Here is a 20,501-nt window from a genome sequence, read left to right on the forward strand (position 1 = left end):
CCTGTCTGATATCTTAACTTTCTCTATGCCACAAAATCTAAAGGTGGAAATGTCATGCTTCAGGTCATTGAAATGTACAGCGACTGGATAATCCCTGTCGTTTCTCCTGATTGAACTTTTATGTTCACTAATTCTCTGTTTGAGAGAGCGGGTGGTTTCACCGACATAACAGAGCCCACATGGACATTTAATAATGTAAATAACATGGGTGGTGGTACACGTAATAATGTCATTTATTTGGAACCTTTTTCCTGTGTGTGGGTGACAGAAATATTCACACTTCATCATATTGTAGCGACCCGCCCAGGGTCGTTACAATATTGTTGCACTGTGCGCATCCTCTGCATTTATAGCTACCATTTGGTAGAGGGCGTAAAAGAGCTTGGCTAATTTTCTTAAGTGGCTGGCAGTTGGCATGAACCAATTTATCGCGTAAATTGCGACCTCTCCTATACACAATACGTGGTGGATATTTAAATTCAGCCGGCAAAGCTGGGTCCGATGATAAAATATGCCAGTGTTTCTTGACCACCTCTCCCACTTTTCGCGAATTCAAAGTATATGTAGTTGTGAACATTACGGAGTGTTCTGTAGCTTTAGCGGGTCTTTTTTGGAGCAGTTCATCTCGTGTTTTTTCCAATGCCAAATTATGAGCTTCATCCCTTGTGACGAATAGCCTCTTTTTAGAAACCTCATGCGCATCTCCGCTGCTTTTTCTAGATAATCATCTGTGGAGTGGCATATACGGCGCAGTCTAAAAAAATTGGCTTCTTGGAAGTCCTCTTTTTAATGGATCAGGGTGGAAGCTGTCCCCCTGTAATAGAGTATTTCTGTCCGTTTCTTTTCTATACAGACTTGTAAACAAGGTTCCATTTGATTTCTCAATCCACATATCGAGATAATGAACACGTTGAGTGTCACGTTCAATAGTGAATTTGAGATTAGGGTCAATGTCATTGAGTAGTGCCATAAAATCTGACAGTTCTTCTTCAGTTCCTTCCCATATACAAAAAATGTCGTCAATATATCAATACCACTTAAGGACTTCATTCAAAAATGAATTCTCGTTTACATTATTAACAAAACGTTCTTCAAAAAGACCCATATAGAGGTTAGCATAGCTCGGAGCAAATGTAGAGCCCATCGATGTTCCATTCGTTTGGAGATAGTATTCATCATCAAACCTGAAATAGTTGTACGTCAAAACATATTCAGCCAGCTCTAGAATGAAGTTTGTTGGTGGATATTCATTAGTATCTCTGTCTCCCAAATAGTGCGCTAGTGCTACCAGCCCCCCCACATGGGGAATGCTGGTATATAGACTCTCGACATCTAATGTGACCAAAATACAGTCTTCTTTTAAACCCGTTATTGGTGAGATCTTGTTTATGAAGTCTATAGAGTCCTTTACATATGATGGCAATGATTGCACATGAGATTTAATAAAAGAGTCTACAAAGTTTGACAATGGCTCTAGCATTGAGCCTATTCCTGCAACCACTGGTCTGCCTGGATAGTTGCCTTGTTGTGTTTTAGGTTTGTGTTATTTCGGTAAAATGTATAAGCATGGACGTATGGCACATTTGCAGCAAAGATATTCATATTCAGGTTTTGAGATAAGGTGGTTTAATAGGGCTTGCTCCAAATTAGAGCAAATATCCCTTTGGAACACCTGTGTGGGATCAACACTCAGTTTTCTATAGAAACGTTCATTGCTGAGTTGTCTCTGAATTTCTTCTTTATATTTGTCATAGTCTAAAACAACCACAGCACCCCCCTTGACTTTCAAAAAATCCCAAAAGCTCTGACGAAGGCCATGTGGCCGATACGTAAAGCTTATTAAATATCGGTGATACTATCAAGAGCAGTGTGCGGTTTCCTTTTTCCTTCAGGTTGGAGTCATTAAAACTAATTTTTCAACCACTCTACAAATTTCTTGTTAACAAACTATAGTTTTGGCAATTCGGTTAGGACATCTACTTCATGCATGACACAAGTCATTTTTCCAACAATTGTTTACAGACAGATTATTTCACTTATAATTCACTGTATCACAATTCCAGTGGGTCAGCAGTTTACATACACTAAGCTGACTGTGCCTTTAAACAGCTTGGAAAATTCCAGAAAATTATGTTATGGCTTTAGAAGCTTCTGATAGGCTAATTGACTTCATTTGAGTCAATTGGAGGTGTACCTGTGGTTGTATTTCAAGGCCTACCTTCAACCTCAGTGTCTCTTTGCTTGACATCAAGGGAAAATCAAAAAAAGTCAGCCAAGACCTCAGAAAAAAAATGTAGACCTCCACAAGTCTGGTTCATCCTTGGGAGAAATTTCCAAACGCCTGAAGGTACCAAGTTCATCTGTACAAACAATAGTACGCACGCCTAAACACCATGGGCCCACGGAGCCATTATACCACTCAGGAAGGAGAGAGCAGAGAGGTAATAGGCGCGACCATCGTCCTGAAGCCCCGGATGAACCTCCGGAAATAGTTGGCTTACCCCAGGAATCGCTGGACTGCTTTCACAGAGTTGAGGATGGGCCATGACCTGACTGCACTTACACGTTGCTCCTCCATCTCCACTCCCTCCGTGGATATGCTGGAAAAATAAACACTTATCTTGTTTTAACATATAGATCATGCTCCAACAGTCTACCCAGCACAGACCTGACTAACGAGACATGCTGGGTGCGGTCAGCAGAATAGACCAAAATATTGTCTATATAAACCACTACACCCCGTTCCAGCAAAGGCCTTGAAGACTGAAGGAGCATTAGACAGGCCAAAAGGAATTACGAGATACTCGTAATGGCCCATGGTCGTGGAAAAGGCTATTTTCCATTTGTCGCCTGCACGAATGCGCACCAGATTGTAGGCGCTCCTCAAGTCCAGTTTCGTAAAGTACTGCGCCCTGTGTATTTGTTCGATGATGGTTGGGATGAGGGGTAAAGGATAGCTGAACTTAACGGTGGCTTTATTCAGAGTTCGATAATCAATGCAGGGGTGCAGTCCCCCATCTTTCTTTTTAACAAAAAATAGTACCGGGGGGATCCGTGACAGTAAGTCGTTATTATGAGATAGTGAGTCTGGATCGTGGACATTATATATATATTCCTGCAGGTCGGGAATTTTTATGTCTCTGGACACAGAGACATAAAAATGGTATCCATGAGTTCATCTGACCCTGCCAAAATCCCGTAGTATCTTTTTAATAATTTAAAAGTCCAAAATGATGTACCATCCCAGATTGTCCCTTTAATGGGTTATAACTAATTAATTTAAATGAATCACACACACACACACACACACACACACACACACACACACACACACACACACACACACACACACACACACACACACACACACACACACACACACACACACACACACACACACACACACACACACACACTGAACTGTGATTCATGTGATACAGTTTGCATTAACATATCTCATAATAATGGCGGGAATGAGCTTTCATATACAAAACCACATTCCTGCCACCCCCAAAAATTATCTGATTAAGAGTTGAGATAGTAACTCTTAATTATGAGATATGTAAGTCATTATTATGAGATACTAAGTCCTAATTATGAGATTGTAAATCATTATTATGAGATATGTTAGTAATAATTATGAGATTGTAAGTCATTATTATGGGATATGTTAGTCATAATTATGAGATAGTAAATCTGGATCCTGGACATTGAACAGTCCTGCAGGTTGACCCCTTTTAAAGGGCAATCTGGGATCCCAAACAATAACAAAGCACTCTCCCCGCCACTTAATTTGGTAAACAGCTGAGGAAGGGGGCAGGAGAAATGTAACCACTCAAATAAACTCAGCAAAAAAATAAATGTCCCTTTTTCAGGACCCTGTCATTCAAGGATAATTCGTAAAAATCCAAATACCTTCACAGATCTTCATTGTAAAGGGTTTAAACACTGTTTCCCATGCTTGTTCAATGAACCATAAACAATTAATGAACATACACCTGTGGAACGGTCGTTAAGACACTAACAGCTTACAGACGGTAGGCAATTAAGGCCACAGTTATGAAAACTTAGGACACTAAAGAGGCCTTTCTACGTACTCTGAAAACACCAAAAGAAAGATGCCAAGGGTCCCTGCTCATCTCCGTGAACGTGCCTTAGGCATGCTGCAAGAAGACATGAGGACTGCAGATGTGGCCAGGGCAATAAATTGTAATGTCCGGACTGTGAGACGCCTAAGACAGCGCTACAGGGAGACAGGACAGACAGCTGATCGTCATCGCAGTGGCAGACCACGTGTAACAACACCTGCACAGGATCGGTACATCCGAACATCACACATGCGGGACAGGTACAGGATGGCAACAGCAACTGCCCAAGTTACACCAGGAACGCACAATCCCTCCATCAGTGCTCAGACTGTCCGCAATAGGCTGAGAGAGGCTGGACTGAGGGCTTGTAGGCCTGTTGTAAGGTATGTCCTCACCAGACATCACCGGCAACAACGTCGCCAATGGGCACAAACCCACCGTCGCTGGACCAGACAGGACTGGCAAAAAGTGTCACTGACGAGTCACGGTTTTGTCTCACCGGGGATGATGGTCAGATTTGCATTTATCGTCGAAGGAATGAACGTTACACCGAGGCCTGTACTCTGGAACGGGATCGATTTGGAGGTGGAGGGTCTGTCATGGTCTGGGGCCGGTGTGTCACAGCATCATCGGACTGAGCTTGTTGTCATTGCAGGCAATCTCAACACTGTGCTTTACAGAGAAGACATCCTCCTCCCTCATGTGGTGCCTTTCCTGCATTCTCATCCTGACATGACCCTCCAGTATGACAATGCCACCAGCCATACTGCTCGTTCTGTGCGTGATTTCCTGCAAGACAGGAATGTCAGTGTTCTGCCATGGCCAGCGAATAGCACGGATCTCAGTCCCATTGAGTACGTCTAGGACCTGTTGGATCGGAGGGTGAGGGCTAGGGCCATTCCCCCCAGAAATGTCCGGGAACTTGCAGGTGCCTTGATGGAAGAGTGGGGTAACATCTCACAGCAAGAACTGGCAAATCTGGTGATGCACTGCGTTACTTAATGCAGCTGGTGGCCACACCAAATACTGACTGTTACTTTTGATTTTGACCCCCCCTTTGTTCAGGGACGCATTATTCAATTTCTGTTAGTCACATGTCTGTGGAACTTGTTCAGTTTATGTCTCAGTTGTTGAATCTTGTTATGCTCATACAAATATTTACACATGTTAAGTTTGTTGAAAATAAACGCAGTTGACAGTGAGAGGACGTTTCTTTTTTTGCTGAGTGTACATAGACGCAAGGACTCTCACTGTCACACCCTGATCTGTTTCACCTGTCTTGTGCTTGTCTCCACCCCCCTCCCGTTTCCCCCATTATCCCCTGTGTATTTATACCTGCGTTTTCTGTTTGTTGCCAGTTCGTCTTGTCCCGTTAAGTCCTACCAGCGTGTTCCTGTGTTTCCTGTGCTCTATCTTTAGTTATTCTTAGTGCTCCCAGTTCTGACCTTTCTGTCTGTCCTGATCCTGCCTGCCGTCCTGTACCTGCCTCACTCTGATTTGGACTACGACCCTTTGCCTGTCTTGACTTACCTTTTGCCTGCCCCTTGTACTATAAAAAAAACTGAGACTCGTACTATCCACCTCCTGTGTCTGCATCTGGGTCTTAGCCTGAGTCCTGAAACTCAGATATTAATGTGAGGACTGACCATCCATGAGATCAAAATTATATGTTTATATATAATTATATGTTTTGAAGCTATACAGTGTTTGTTTACAATTGCATTGTTTACAAACAATGGAGTTAAACAAGCTTATATTTTGGGTTCTGATGGGGTATGACCGTTACTCATTACGAAGTGACATTCTTCAAGAATCAAAGGCTATATATTAATAAGTTTAAAGTTCGAACATGGATGTACCAATCCCAGATTGCCCCCCCCCCCCATTGAATTTATGAATGTCATCAATCAGGCACCCACTAACATCAACAAAACTCTCCAATCCAGTAGTATGGAACAATATCACCACAAACACTCTCTCTCTCTCTCTCTCTCTCTCTCTCTCGCTCTCTCTCTCTCTCGCTCTCTCTCTCTCTCTCTCTCTCTCTCTCTCTCTCTCTCTCTCACACACACACACACACAATGTGTATGTAGACTATAGAACATGCATAAGGTTATCCTTGAAAATTGAAGAGGGCCTGATGCAAAGGCAGGTAGCCTAGTGGCCAAGGTCGCTGGTTCGAATCCCTGAACCGACTAGGTGAAAACTGTGTCGATGTGCCCTTGAGCAAAGCACTTAAACCTAATTGGGTGTCTGCTAAATTACTGAAATTCAACGTGGACATTGGATTCATGTGATACAGATCGCTTTTCCTTTTTTTTGGTGGCAGGAACGAGCTTCCAGAGTAGACCTTTTTAATGCCGACCAATATCTACACAGGGTTTTCAATCTCAATAAAGTCCACACTAGGCCTAGTTATATTGGAAACCCGATTAATACAGTTTTGTGCTAAATCTATTGGTTAACAGGGATAAAATCATGCAGAAGATGGCGCAAGAAGACAACGCGTCCTCGCCACTCAACCCCTGAGGGAGAAAGAGAGAGAGGGGGGGGGGGGGGCACGAGTTTTCCAGTCAGTCGAATTTTATCACGCACCGTTGCTTCTCGAGATGCATCTGCAGCCACTACTTCTCCCTTCTGTACGAAGCGCAGGAGCAGGAGAGCCCTAGGCAAAGGCTTTATGTGTGAGGCAGCAGGCATGCCCAGAAACAGCCTACGAGCCGGCGATGGGCTCTCCAGAAGAGACCGCGTGCGGACTACTTTGAGAAAGGCGGGAATATAGGAGAGCACTGCTTGTTTTGGATAGCTTCAAAATGGGCGTCAGAGAGAGAGAACAAACATGAAATTGATATAAATATCTGGACATTAGATAAAGAGTGTACATTTGGGTAAGTGCAGGTGCGGAGTTACGTTTGGGTGGGTTTTCCACTGAATTAGTAGGTTACCGTCGTAGTGTTATCTTCTCATTAGAGTAGGCTAGCCTAAATTCAATGATGGAGAAGGGGACGCAGCCCCAGCTGATGGCCAAGAGCGCAGAGAGTCCGGCGGAGGAACTCTCCAAGATAAGCGACGGGGAGCTGGTGAAGTGGAGGAAAGAGGAGCTGGTGCGGCGGTTACGGAGGGCAGAAGCCGAGAAGATGGGCGTCATGCTTGACCACGGAAATTTGATCCGGGAGGTGAACCGGCGACTCCAGCAGCACCTGACAGAGATCCGGGGTTTGAAGGTGAGGCAGGTGTGATGTTGATAATGCAGTGCGCACAAGTTTGCGCACTGCTCTATGGATGTCTGATGGATTCCTGGTGAAAAAAGCCATGGTCTAATTATTATTATCATTCATGCGTTAAAAAAGCTGTAATTTACCACTGCAAACTCCTTAAAAATAACCAAGGTAGGTGGTTTGAAGGTAGCAAGGTAGTCTTCAAGTGGTTTACATAATTCAACCCAATGGACCACTTGTTGCTTGTATGCTTATCATAAGAGCTGGAACTGCTGAAGATATGTAGTAGCCCTTGCCTGCAGTCGAAATGACGGGTCCCCATGGGTGGAATGTTTTTAATATTTTTTATAATAAATACATATTATTTAAAAATAATAATCCTGTGTTTCTATGTCAAATGGTTTTGTTATATTTCAATCTTCTGTGATGTACAGTTGAAGTCGGAAGTTTACACCTTAGACAAATACATTTTAACTCAGTTTTTCACAATTTCTGACATTTAATCCTAGTAAAGATTCCTTGTTTTAGGTCAGTTAGGTCACCACTTTATTTTAAGAATATGAAATGTCAGAATAATAGTAGAGAGAATTATTTATTTCAGATTTTATTTATTTCATCACATTCCCAGTGGGTCTGAAGTTTACATACACTCAATAAGTATTTAGTAGCATTGCCTTGTAAATTGTTTAACTTGGGTCAAACGTTTCAGGTAGCCTTCCACAAGCTTCCCATGAATTTTGGCCCATTCCTCCTAACAGAGCTGGTGTAATGGAGTCAGGTTTGTAGGCCTCCTTGCTCGCACACGCTTTTTCAGTTTTGCCCACAAATGTTCAATGAGATTGAGGTCAGGGCTTTGTGATGGCCACTCCAATACCTTGACTTTGTTGTCCTTAAGCCATTTTGCCACAACTTTGGAAGTATGCTTGGGGTCATTGTCCATTTGGAAGACCCATTTGCGACCAAGCTTTAACTTCCTGACTGATATCTTGAGATGTTGCTTCAATATATCCACATAATTGTCCATCCTCATGATGCCATCTATTTTGTGTAGTGCACCAGTCTCTCCTGCAGCAAAGCACCCTCACAACATGATGCTGCCACCCCCGTGCTTCACGGTTGGGATGGTGTTCTTCGGCTTGCAAGCCTCCCCCTTTTTCCTCCAAACGTATCGATGGTCACAGTTCAATTTTGTTTAATCAAACCAGAGGACATTTCCCCAAAAGGTACGATCTTTGTCCCCATGTGCAGTTGCAAACCGTAGTCTGGCTTTTTTTATGGCGGTTTTGGAGCAGTGGCTTCTTCCTTGCTGAGCGGCCTTTCAGGTTATGTCCATATAGGACTCGTTTTACTGTGGATATAGATACTTTTTCACCTGTTTCCTCCAGCATCTTTACAAGGTCCTTTGCTGTTGTTCTGGGATTGATTTGCACTTTTCGTACAAAAGTACGTTAATATCTAGGAGACAGAACGCGTCTCCTTCCTGAGCGGTATGGCGGCTGCGTGGTCCCATGGTGTTTATACTTGCGTACTATTGTTTGTATAGATGTACGTGGTACCTTCAGGCATTTGGAAATTTCTCCCAAGGATGAACCAGACTTGTGGAGGTCTACAATTAATTTTTTTTATTGGCTGATTTCTTTTGATTTCCCCTTGATGTCAAGCAAAGAGGCACTGAGTTTGAAGGTAGGCCTTGAAGTACACCTCTAATTGACTCAAATTATGTCAATTAGCCTATCAGAAGCTTCTAAAGCCATGACATTATTTTCTGGAATTTTCCAAGCTGTTTAAAGGCACAGGCAACTTAGTGTATGTACATTTCTGACCCACTGCAATTGTGATACAGTGAATTTTAAGTGAAATAATCCGTCTGTAAACAATTGTTGTAAAAATGACTTGTGTCATGCACAAAGTAGATGTCCTAACCAACTTGTCAAAACTATAGTGTGTTAACAACGAGTTTGTGGAGTGGTTGAAAAACAAGTTTTAATGACTCCAACCTAAGTGTATGTAAACCTCCGACTTCAACTGTATCACCTCCTCTGTGCTTGCTCCTGTATGTGTGTGTGTGTGTGTGTGTGTGTGTGTGTGTGTGTGTGTGTGTGTGTGTGTGTGTGTGTGTGTGTGTGTGTGTGTGTGTGTGTGTGTGTGTGTGTGTGTGTGTGTGTGTGTGTGTGTATCCAGGACGTGAACCAGAAGCTGCAGGAGGATAACCAAGAGCTGCGGGACCTGTGCTGTTTCCTTGATGACGACCGTCAGAAGGGCAAGCGTGTGTCTCGGGAGTGGCAGCGCCTGGGACGCTACAGCGCCGGCCTCATGAGAAAAGAGGTGTCCCTTTACCTGCACAAACTGAAGGAGCTCGAGCAGCGCCAGGGAGAGGTGATCAGAGAGAACCTGGAGCTAAAGGAGCTGTGTATCCTACTGGACGAGGAGAGGGGAGGAGGGGGAGGAGCAGTGCAGGGTGCAGGGTGCAGAAGTTCCATCGACAGCCAGAGTAGTCTGTCTCAAACTAGGGAGGCTATAACGTGCCTGCTCCGAGACGTGGGGGATGGGAGCAGCAACTCCAGCGCGGGGAGCATGGACAACCCCGACCACCCCCATCACAAGCCTCCTACCCAGGGCTCTGGTCTGGGCTCCAACCCTGGCTCCAACCATGACAAACCAGAGGGCCAAGGCCCAGAGTCTACAGGCCGTCGCCACAGCTCCACCCCAGACTACCACACCTTCCCCCAGGCCTGCAGGCCCCGCGGGGGATCCCTCACCATCCCTGACCCCAGGGGCCTCCGGGGGCCCTGCAGCCCAGAGAAACACGGCAAATCCCCTACTAGACTGGAGGCCGAGGCTCAGTCCAAACCCAGCAGTGCTGACATGCTGGCTCAGAAACAGCTCTTGGGGGCTGGGCAAGGGCTAGGGCCAAACCAGGGTCCGGGTGAGTCAAGTCCAGACCTCTCACAGAGACACAGGGGTAATCCGGTCGTGGTTGGGGCTGGATGTGGGAGCCCTGAGGCCAAACAGGCACTGCCGGGGACACCAGAGCATCTGAGGAAGGGTCGGGTGATAGTGGGGAGCCCTGAAGTGTTACGACACCAGAACCTCCACCACAGCCCCAGTTCAGAGCACGGGAAGGGGAGGTACGGCAGCAGCCCCCCAGCAGGCAGGGAGGGGGTACAGAGGAGGACCACTGGAGACGAGTTGTCCCCTCACCACCGCAGCATCTACAACGGCATGAACGGTGCGTTTTTGTTCAGAATAGTCATAATGTTTTATTTGAGAAATACTGTATGTAGCTGAGGTGGTTCAGGGAACGATATCTGTGTGTTGAGTCTTATACAATAACACAGTCTGAGACATACAGTAAACACTTGTGCTAATACCTAGGCTTTAGTTGAGTGGGCTAACGCGGTCTTTAGGTGTGCAGACATTATGGGTTAGCACACCCAGTAGCCTTCCAGGACCACTGTATATGACTAGAACAAGCATATAGGCAGATGTAACACAATTGACTGTGTAATGTGTTTAGCAGCCAATTGGGAGGTTGGGGCTATGGTAGGTTCAGTTACTGTGGTATCACCTATGTGGTTCAGCAGCAGTTATGGTGTTAGCCAAGCAGCAGTGATGTCACCGCTCTGTGGGATTCTCTTTCTGTGGGTCACATGAGGTTGTGGTGGTGGTGGGGGTGGTATTTGTGCGTGTGTGTGTGTGTGGATGGATGGTGGAGGGCATATGATGTAACACTCCCCAGGGTGTCTGAAGTCAACACAGGGGCATATGATGTAACACTCCCCAGGGTGTCTGAAGTCAACACAGGTAACACAGCTGTGTGCGTTCAGGGCCGTGATTCAGGCAACACACACACGCATACGCACACACGTATGTGCCACTCAGCACAGCAGGGTCCTGTCTTCTTGTTTCATTATTATTATTAGCAGCATCTTTTAGTTATTTTTACCCACAGTTCCAAGGGCATGTGTTTGTGTGTGTGTATAAGAGTTCAGGGAGTCTACTGTCCTGGATAAACATGGAGAGGGAGTCTATCAGTAAGGGTCTCCACTTAGTTAAATATAAGGCTTTCATTTGACAGTTAAATTACATTAAATCAAATAGATTTTCTTAATAACCTTGACAAACGGTTCCTCTTTTAATAGTAAAAGCCTCTTTCATACTTAAAAAGATTTCTGGGAATCCATTTCAGTGACTGCATTGACAGAGGAACAGCTGAGTATGTATTCATAGACGCTCTGTCCCTTAGTAAGTATGCATTTATTAGGGAGAAATTACGTGAGTATGTTTTTCCATGTTTGTATGTGTGTGAGAGAGAGAGAGAGAGAGAGAGAGAGAGAGAGAGAGAGAGAGAGAGAGAGAGAGAGAGAGAGAGAGAGAGAGAGAGAGAGAGAGAGAGAGAGAGTGTGTGTGTGTGTGTGTGTGTGTGTGTGTGTGTGTGTGTGTGTGTGTGTGTGTGTGTGTGTGTGTGTGTGTGTGTGTGTGTGTGTGTGTGTGTGTGTGTGTGTGTGTGTGTGTGTGTGTGTGTGTGTGTGTGTGCCTATGTGTGTGTATCTGCAGACCTGAGATCTAAAGATTAGTGTAGAGTGCTGAGTGGATCCTCTGTGTAAGGCCATGGGAATGAGTCCTGGTTGTGAGCAGTTGGCCTGATGCGTCACTTATCAAATAAAATAAAATGTTATTTGTCACATGCGCCGAATACAACACCTTACAGTGAATTGCTTACTTACAAGCCCTTAACCAGCATTGCAGTTTAAGAAAAAGTTAAAAATAAGAAATAAAATTAACAAATAATTCAAGAGCAGCAGTAAAATAACAATAGCGAGGCTATATACAGGGGGTACTGGTACAGAGTCAATGTGCGGGGGCACCGGTTAGTCAAGGTAATTTAGGTAATATGTACATGTAGGTAGAGTTAAAGTGACTATGCATAGATAATAAACGGAGTGTGCAGTGTAACAGGGGGGGGGGGGGGGGGCAATGCAAATAGTCTCGGTAGCCATTTGATTAGCTGTTCAGGAGTCTTATGGCTTGGGGGTAGAAGCTGTTGAGAAGCCTTTTGGTCCTAGACTTGGCGCTCCGGTATCGCTTGCTGTGCGGTAGCAGAGAGAACAGTCTATCACTAGGGTGGCTGGAGTCTATGACAATTTTTAGGGCCTTCCTCTGACATGCCTGGTATAGAGGTCCTGGATGGCAGGAAGCTTGGCCCCGGTGATGTACAGCACCGTACGCGCTACCCTTTGTAGTGCCTTGCGTTCAGAGGCTGAGCAGTTGCCATACCAGGCAGTGATGCAAAGAAATCAGGATGCTCTCGATGGTGCAGCTGTATAACTTTTTGAGGATCTGACGACCCATGTCAAATCTTTTTAGTCTCCTGAGGGGGAATAGGCACCACAGGGCCAGATCTCATCGTTGTCGGTGATCAGGCCTACAGATGTTGTGTCATCAGCAAACTTAATGATGGTGTTGGAGTCGTGCCTAGCCGTGCAGTCATGAGTGAACAGGGAGTACAGGAGGGGACTGAGCACACACCCCTGAGGGGCTCCTGCGTTGAGGATCAGCGTAGCGGATGTGTTGTTACCTACCCTTACCACCTGTGGGCGGCCCGTCAGGAAGTCCAGGATCCAGTTGCAGAGGGAGGTGTTTAGTCCCAGGGTCCTTAGCTTAGTAATGAACTTTGAGGGTACTATGGTGGTGAACGCTGAGCTGTAGTCAATTAATATAATTCTCACATAGATGTCCATGTGGGAAAGGGCAGTGTGGAGTGCAATAGAGATTGCATCATCTGTGGATCTGTTGGGGCGGTATGCAAATTGGAGTGGGTCTAGAGTTTCTGGGATAATGGTGTTGATGTGGGCCATGACCAGCCTTTCAAAGCACTTCATGGCTACAGACGTGAGTGCTATGGGTCGGTAGTCATTTTGGCAGGTTACCTTAGTGTTCTTGGGCACAGGGACTATGGTGGTCTGCTTGAAACATGTTGGTATTACAGACAGGGACAGGTTGAAAATGTCAGTGAAGACGCCTGCCAGTTGGTCAGCGCATGCTCGGAGTACACGTCCTGGTAATTCGTCTGGCCCTGTTGACCTGTTTAAAGGTCTTACTCACATCGGCTGTGGAGAGCGTGATCACACAGTTGTCCAGAACAGCTGATGCTCTCATGCATGTTTCAGTGTTACTTGCCTCGAAGTGAGCGTATAACCACAACACTACACGCTCATTTACACACTAGTCTACTCAGTAGGAAAAACACTCTAGATACATAATGTGGACTGGGGTGATTCTGTTTTTGGGTGATGTAGTTGCTACCTTATTCAAAGATCTAAAGAAGTACTATTTAGGATCCAGTATTGATGAGAGGATTGATTATTGGAGGCATGTTGAAAGGGGATGACATAGTAATTGAGAAGTGGGCCTGTGGTACTGTGCACAGTTTATTATAAGGCTTTAGAACGCATGTCACTGTCAGAACAGGGTGTATAGTACATATAGTATAGATTTTCAGATGTTATTGCAGGTGCAGAGAAATGTTTGTGTTTCTAGCTCCAACAGTGCAGTAATACCTAGCAATAATAAAATAAACGATACACACCTAATCCAGAAAAAAATTATTAAGAAATATCAGAATGCGCAATGTCAGAGACCGGAATATAAATATATATACATACAGTGCATTTGGATAGTATTCAGATCCCTTAACTTTTTTCACATTTTGTTACATTACAGCCTTATTCTAAAATGGATTAAATAGTTTTCCCCCCTCATCAATCTACTCACAATAAACCATAATGACAAAGCAAAAACAGTTATTTAGAAAAAGGTTTTTTAGAGAAAGTTTTTTTAGAAAAAACTGAAGTATTACATTTACACAAGTATTCAGACCCTTTACTCAGTACTTTGTTGAAGCACCTTTGCCAGTGATTACAGCTTTGAGTCTTCTTGGGTATGACGCTACAAGCTTGACACACCTGTTTTTGGGGAGTTTCTCCCATTCTTCTCTGCAGATCCTCTCAAACTCTTCTCAAGCTCTGTCAGGTTGGATGGGGAGCGTCACTGCATAGCTATTTTCAGGTCTCTCCAGAGATGTTCGATCGGGTTCAAGTCCGGGCTCTGGCCTGGCCACTCAAGGACATTCAGAGACTTGTCCCGAAGCCACTCCTGCGTTGTCTTGGTTGTGTGCTTAGGGTCATTGTCCTGTTGGAAGATTAACCATCGCCCCAGTCTGAGGTCCTGAGCACTCTGGAGCAAGTTTTCATCAAGGATTTTTCTGTACTTTGCTCCATTCATCTTTCCATTGATCCTGACTAGTCTCCCAGTCCCTGCCTCTGAAAAACATCCCCACAGCATGATGCTGCCACCATCATGCTTCACCGTAGGGATGGATCCAGGTTTCCTCCAGACGTGACGCTTAGCATTCTGGCCAAAGAGTTCAATCTTGGTTTCATCAGACCAGAGAATCTTGTTTTGTCTTTAGGTGCTTTTTGGCAAACTCCAAGCGGGCTGTCATGTGCCTTTTACTCAGGAGTGGCTTCCATCTGGCCACTCTACCATAAAGGCCTGATTGGTGGAGTGCTGCAGAGATGGTTGTCCTTCTGGAAGGTTTTCCCATCTCCACAAAGGGACTCTGGAGCTCTGTCAGAGTGACTATCGGGTTCTTGGTCACCTCCCTGACCAATGCCGTTCTCCTCCAATTGCTCAGTTTGGCCGGGTGGCCAGCTCTAGGAAGAGTCTTGGTGGTTCCAAACTTCTTTAATTTGAGAATGATGGAGGCCACTGTGTTCTTGGGGACCTTCAATGCTGCAGAAATGTTTTGGTACCTTCCCCCAGATTTTTGCCTCGACACAATCCTGTCTCGAATTCCTCATGGCTTGGTCTGACATGCACTGTCAGCTGTGGGACCTTATATAGACAGATGTGTGCCTTCCAATCAATTGAATTTACCACAGGTGGATTCCAGTCAAGTTGTAGAAACATCTCAAGGATGATCAATGGAAACAGGATGCACCTAAGCTCAATTTTGAGTCTCATATCAAAGGGTCTGAATACTTATGTAAATAAGGCATTTCAGTTTATTTTTTTATTTTTATACATTTGCAAAAATGTCTACAAACCTGTTTTCGCTTAGTCATTATGGGGTATTATGTGTAGATTGATGAGGGAAAACATATTTAATCAATTGGCTGTAACGTAACAAAATGTGGAAAAAGTCAAGGGGTCTGAATTCTTTTGAAAAGAAAATTGTAAATGCAACATGTAAAGTGTTGGTTCCATGTTTCATGAGCTGAAATGTTTCATGAGCTGAAATGAAAGTTCCCAGAAATGTTCAATATGCACAGAAAATATATTTCTCTCACATTTTGGGCACAAATTTGTTTAAATCCCTGTTAGTGAGCATTTCTCCTTTGCCAAGATAATCCATCCACCTGACAGGTGTGGCATATCAAGAAGCTGATTAAACAGCATGATCATTACATAGGTGCATCTTGTGATGGGGACAATAAAAGGCCACTCTAAAATGTGCAAATTTGTCACACAACACAGTGCCACAGATGTCTCAAGTTTTGAGGGAGCGTACAATTGGCATGCTGACTGCAGGAATGTCTACCAGAGCTGTTACCAGGGAATTTAATGTTAATTTCTCTACCAAAAGCTGCCTCCAACATCGTTTTAAAGAATTTGGCAGCATGTCCAACTGGCCACACATCCGCAGACCAGCCCAGGACCTTCACATCCGGCTTTAAAGTCATGTTCTCTGAACGGTCAGAGAACGATAAGAAACAATGTTCTTCTGTGGGAATTAGTAGTTAGCATAATGTTTTCTACAGGCTTCTACATGGTTCTATTTCATGTAATGTTCTCAGAACGTTAAGTAACAACGTTCTTCTATGGGAATTTCAATACTTCAGAATAACGTTTTCTGCAGTTTTCCTTATGGTTATATTTAAAGTCATGTTCTCAGAACATGAAGAAGACATTCCATAAAAAAACAAGAAAACATTAGTAACATTCAAAGAACGTTCTAAGAATGTTATTTAAAAACATACATTCCGTTCTCAGCGTCAACAAAACTTTCTCTATGTTGTGTGTTCAGGTGTGTTGGCCGTTTCACTAATTGGCCACACCTGGTTCTTAAAGAGTGCTTGTTTTCTTTGAAATTGGGTCAGCTTTGTATGAGTAAAAAAAAAACATGGCATGCTACTTCCATTCTGGTGGTGCAGTGGACTTGGACTAATTCCATGGATAGAGAACAGAAGATCATGGTTTTGAATCTCACTGTCGCTGTGCCACAATAAAAAAAGGGGCTTGTATGATTATTGCCTAAGCAAATTCATTTCCATGTGTCCTATCTATGCTTGGAGTTCAAAACAGTTAATCCAAACTAATCGAGCAGTGTTATTAAAAGTCTCATTGAAACATGTTCTCAGAATATTATTTAATTACCTTAAAATAACCTAGAATTTAGTTCTCAGAACATTAATAAAACCTCCAAGGAAAACATTCAGGGAGCCATAGTAAAACGTTCTCAGAACCTCCCTGCATCTTAAAAATGTATGTTCCCAGAACAGGAAAAATTATAATTTCTGTTTTCAGAACATTTAAAAAACGGTCAGTTTTAACGGTCAGAAAACGTATGGCTTCATTCCCAGAACCAATGGGTAACCAAAAATGTACGTTCCCACAATGTGCTAGCTGGGCAAACTGTATCTCATCCTCACTCTCTTCACTTCCTCCTCTCTCTCTTTCTCTTTTTCTGTTAATTCCTTTCTCTCAGCCTCTCCCTCTCTCTGCTCCCTCCCTCCCTGCTGTTGAAGCTGAGTTTATTGGGAAATGAATGTCTCCGTCTGGTGCTCACTCACCCTTTTGACACCATGAGCTAACGAGTGGAGAACAGTCTACAGGAGCTGACACCGCCTAGCACTGTTCTCCCTCCCCCTTCTCTCTCTATCCTCCTGCCTCTCTCTTTCTGTTTTTTATCCCTTTCTTTCATCCACCCTCTTGCTCCACTCACCCCATAGTCTCGCAGTCTCCAAATCACCCTACCTCTCCTCTTCCTCCCAACGCCTTCTCTTTCTTCCCCTCTGCCTCCCACTCTTTCTGTCTCCATCCCTCTGTTAATGTTGCAGAACCAATTAGGCTAACACATACTGTGGTCTGGTCTGTTGGTCTGAGGATTATAGGCACATAGAGGCACCAGTTATCCAGTTAACCCCTCGCTGTTGGTGCTGGTGTCGTGTGTCCGCCTGTGCCCTCTCGGTTCTGTGCCAGTTCTATCTTTACCTGTATCTGCTTGTGCCTTACTGGTGTTTTGCCATTGTACGTGTCTGTGACAATCCTGTTCCCAATGTCTGTGTGCAGTGTGTGTGCCTTGTGTTGTACTCTATCAAATTGAATTCAGTTTTTACTGGCATGACTGTAAATATTTTACTGGCAGTAAATAACATGGTTAATCACAGAATAATAGAGGGTAAGAAGAATGTATTAAAGTATATCTCCACAATGATACAATAATTGACAGTACAAAATACAGTTTTTTTTAAAACCACATTGTGGACCACTCAAATAGAGCTTTGAGACACAAAAAAAATATCATAGTCCTTTGGCGTCATCTATAATACATCACCTCATATATACATTATTGGTATCAGTTATTATACATTAGGTCATCTATACAGTGTATGCATCAACAAAAAACGAAGACTGTAGATAAAAGGACATTTAGGCACTTATAAATAAATGCACAATCAGCAATTAAGGAATGCTTTATCAAATTTTTCAAAAAACTGGTAAATTGCTCCCTGTCTCTATGATTTCCATGGGCTCTAGCCTAACCCTTTCTGTGTGTCTGTTCTATCTCTGGTCTCCCTCTGTCCTGCCTGCTACTCCTCTGCTCTTCTCCTTTGCACCTGCATCTAAGTTCAGCAATGTCATGTGTCTTCCAAAGAACCAACTGTACATGTACATCAGTAGAGGCTGGTTTGAGGAGCTATAGGAGTACTGGCTGATTGTAATGGCTGGAATGGAATTCATTGAATGGAGTCAAACATGTGGTTTCCATTATGTTTGATGTGTTTGATACCGTTCCATCTATTCCATTCCAGCCATTACAATTCTCCTAAAGATCCTCCCACCAGCCTCCTTTGATGTACATTTAGGGTGGCAGTATGTGCTGTAGTCTCCGGCATTGGTAAATCCAGGGATGAAAGTAGATTTAATTTCTTACCAGTAAGGGACTCCCTATGTGTGCAAAAAAACATTTATTATAGCCTAGGTGTAATCATAGATTCACGTATAGAATCACTATTAATTTAATATGATCTCTATGGGCCTAGTAGGCCTAGTAAAGATTTTGTCATATACAGTTGAAGTCGGAAGTTTACATACACCTTAGCCAAATACATTTAAACTCAGTTTTTCACAATTCCTGACATTTAATCCTCGTAAAAGTACCCTGTCTTAGGTCAGTTAGGATCACCACTTTATTTTAAGAATGTAAAATGTCAGAATAATAGTAGAGAGAATGATTTATTTCAGCTTTTATTTCTTTCATCACATTCCCAGTGGGTCAGAAGTTTACATACACTCAATTAGTATTTGGTAGCATTGCCTTTAAATTGTTTAACTTGGGTCAAACCTTTTGGGTAGCCTTCCACAAGCTTCCCACAATAAGTTGGGTGAATTTTGGCCCATTCCTCCTGACAGAGCTGGTGTAACTAAGTCAGGTTTGTAGGCCTCCTTGCTCGCACACACTTTTTCAGTTCTGCCCACAAATTTTCTATAGGATTGAGGTCAGGTCTTTGTGATGGCCACTCCAATGCCTTGACTTTGTTGTCCTTAAGCCATTTTGCCACAACTTTGGAAGTATGCTTGGGGTCATTGTCCATTTGGAAGACCCATTTAACTTCCTGACTGATGTCTTGAGATGTTGCTTCAATATATCCACATAATTGTCCATCCTCATGATGCCATCTATTTTGTGAAGTGTACCAGTCCCTCCTGCAACAAAGCACCCCAACAACATGATGCTGCCACCCCCGTGCCTCACGGTTGGGATGGTGTTCTTCAGCTTGCAAGCCTCCCCCTTTTTCCTCCAAACATAACGATGGTCATTATGCCCAAACAGTTCCATTTTTGTTTCATCTGACCAGAAGGACATTTCTCCCAAAAGTACAATCTTTGTCCCCATGTGCAGTTGCAAACTGTAGTCTGGCTTTTTTATGGCGGTTTTGGAGCAGTGGCTTCTTCCTTGCTGAGCGACCTTTCAGGTTATGTCGATATAGGACTCGTTTTACTGTGGATATAGATACTGTTGTACCTGTTTCCGCCAGCATCTTCACAAGGTCCTTTCCTGTTGTTCTGGAATTGATTTGCAAAGTTCGCACCAAAGTCCATTAATCTCTAGGAGACAGAACACGTCTCCTTCCTGAGCGGTATGACGGCTGCGTGGTCCCATGGTGTTTATACTTGCGTACTATTGTTTGTACAGATGAACGTGGTACCTTCAGGCATTTGGAAATTGCTCCCAAGGATGAACCAGACTTGTGGAGGTCTACAATTTATTTTCTGAGGTCTTGGCTGATTTCTTTTGATTTTCCCATGATGTCAAGCAAAGAGGCACTGAGTTTGAAGGTAGGCCTTGAAATACATCCACAGGTACACCTCCAGTTGACTGAAATGATGTCAATTAGCCTATCAGAAGCTTCTTAAGCCATGACATCATTTTCTGGAATTTTCCAAGCTGTTTAAAGTCACAGTCAGCTTAGTGTATTTAAACTTCTGACCCACTGAAATTGTGATACAGTGAATTATAAGTAAAATAATCTGTCTGTAAACAATTGTTGGAAAAATTACTTGTGTCATGCACAAAGTAGATGTCCTACCCAACTAGCCAAAACTATAGTTTGTTAACAAGTAGTTTGTGGAGTGGTTGAAACACACGTTTTAATGACTATAACCTAGGTGTATGTAAACTTTCGACTTCAACTTTAGCTTTTAACATGTATTACCTTTTAATGTAGCATAAACACAACCAGTCATGATGTTTTCATCTGATTGTTCAAACAATCACTTCAAAAAAACACTCCTGTAAGCTACCCATGCATGTTGGTCCACTCACAAAATAATTCCAGCATCCAAACAGTGCACTGTGCACCCACAATTTGATGAATGGAAAGAAGACATATTTTTAGAAAACACCTAA

At 43.6% G+C, this 20,501-nt stretch overlaps 1 protein-coding gene across 5 annotated transcripts in view; it reads left to right on the top strand.

Moving 5' to 3' along the window:
* The first annotated feature begins 6,663 nt into the window (after positions 1–6,663).
* ccdc85a (coiled-coil domain containing 85A) overlaps positions 6,664–20,501 on the top strand; it is a 64,897-nt gene continuing 51,059 nt past the window's right edge. For 4 of the 5 annotated variants that reach the window (XR_011672428.1, XR_011672427.1, XM_071380585.1 and 1 more), the window contains exons 1-2: positions 6,677–7,312; positions 9,488–10,535. Coding sequence is in view for 3 of the 5 variants with exons in the window: in XM_071380585.1 (XP_071236686.1) it covers positions 7,079–7,312; positions 9,488–10,535 (1,282 nt within the window). In the remaining 2 variants the exon portion in view is untranslated. Of the gene's footprint in view, positions 7,313–9,487; positions 10,536–20,501 lie in introns of all 5 variants that reach the window. The other variant, XM_071380584.1, reaches the window with a different exon arrangement.

This window comes from Salvelinus alpinus, chromosome 32, assembly GCF_045679555.1.
Source record: "Salvelinus alpinus chromosome 32, SLU_Salpinus.1, whole genome shotgun sequence".
Lineage (NCBI taxonomy): Eukaryota > Metazoa > Chordata > Actinopteri > Salmoniformes > Salmonidae > Salvelinus > Salvelinus alpinus.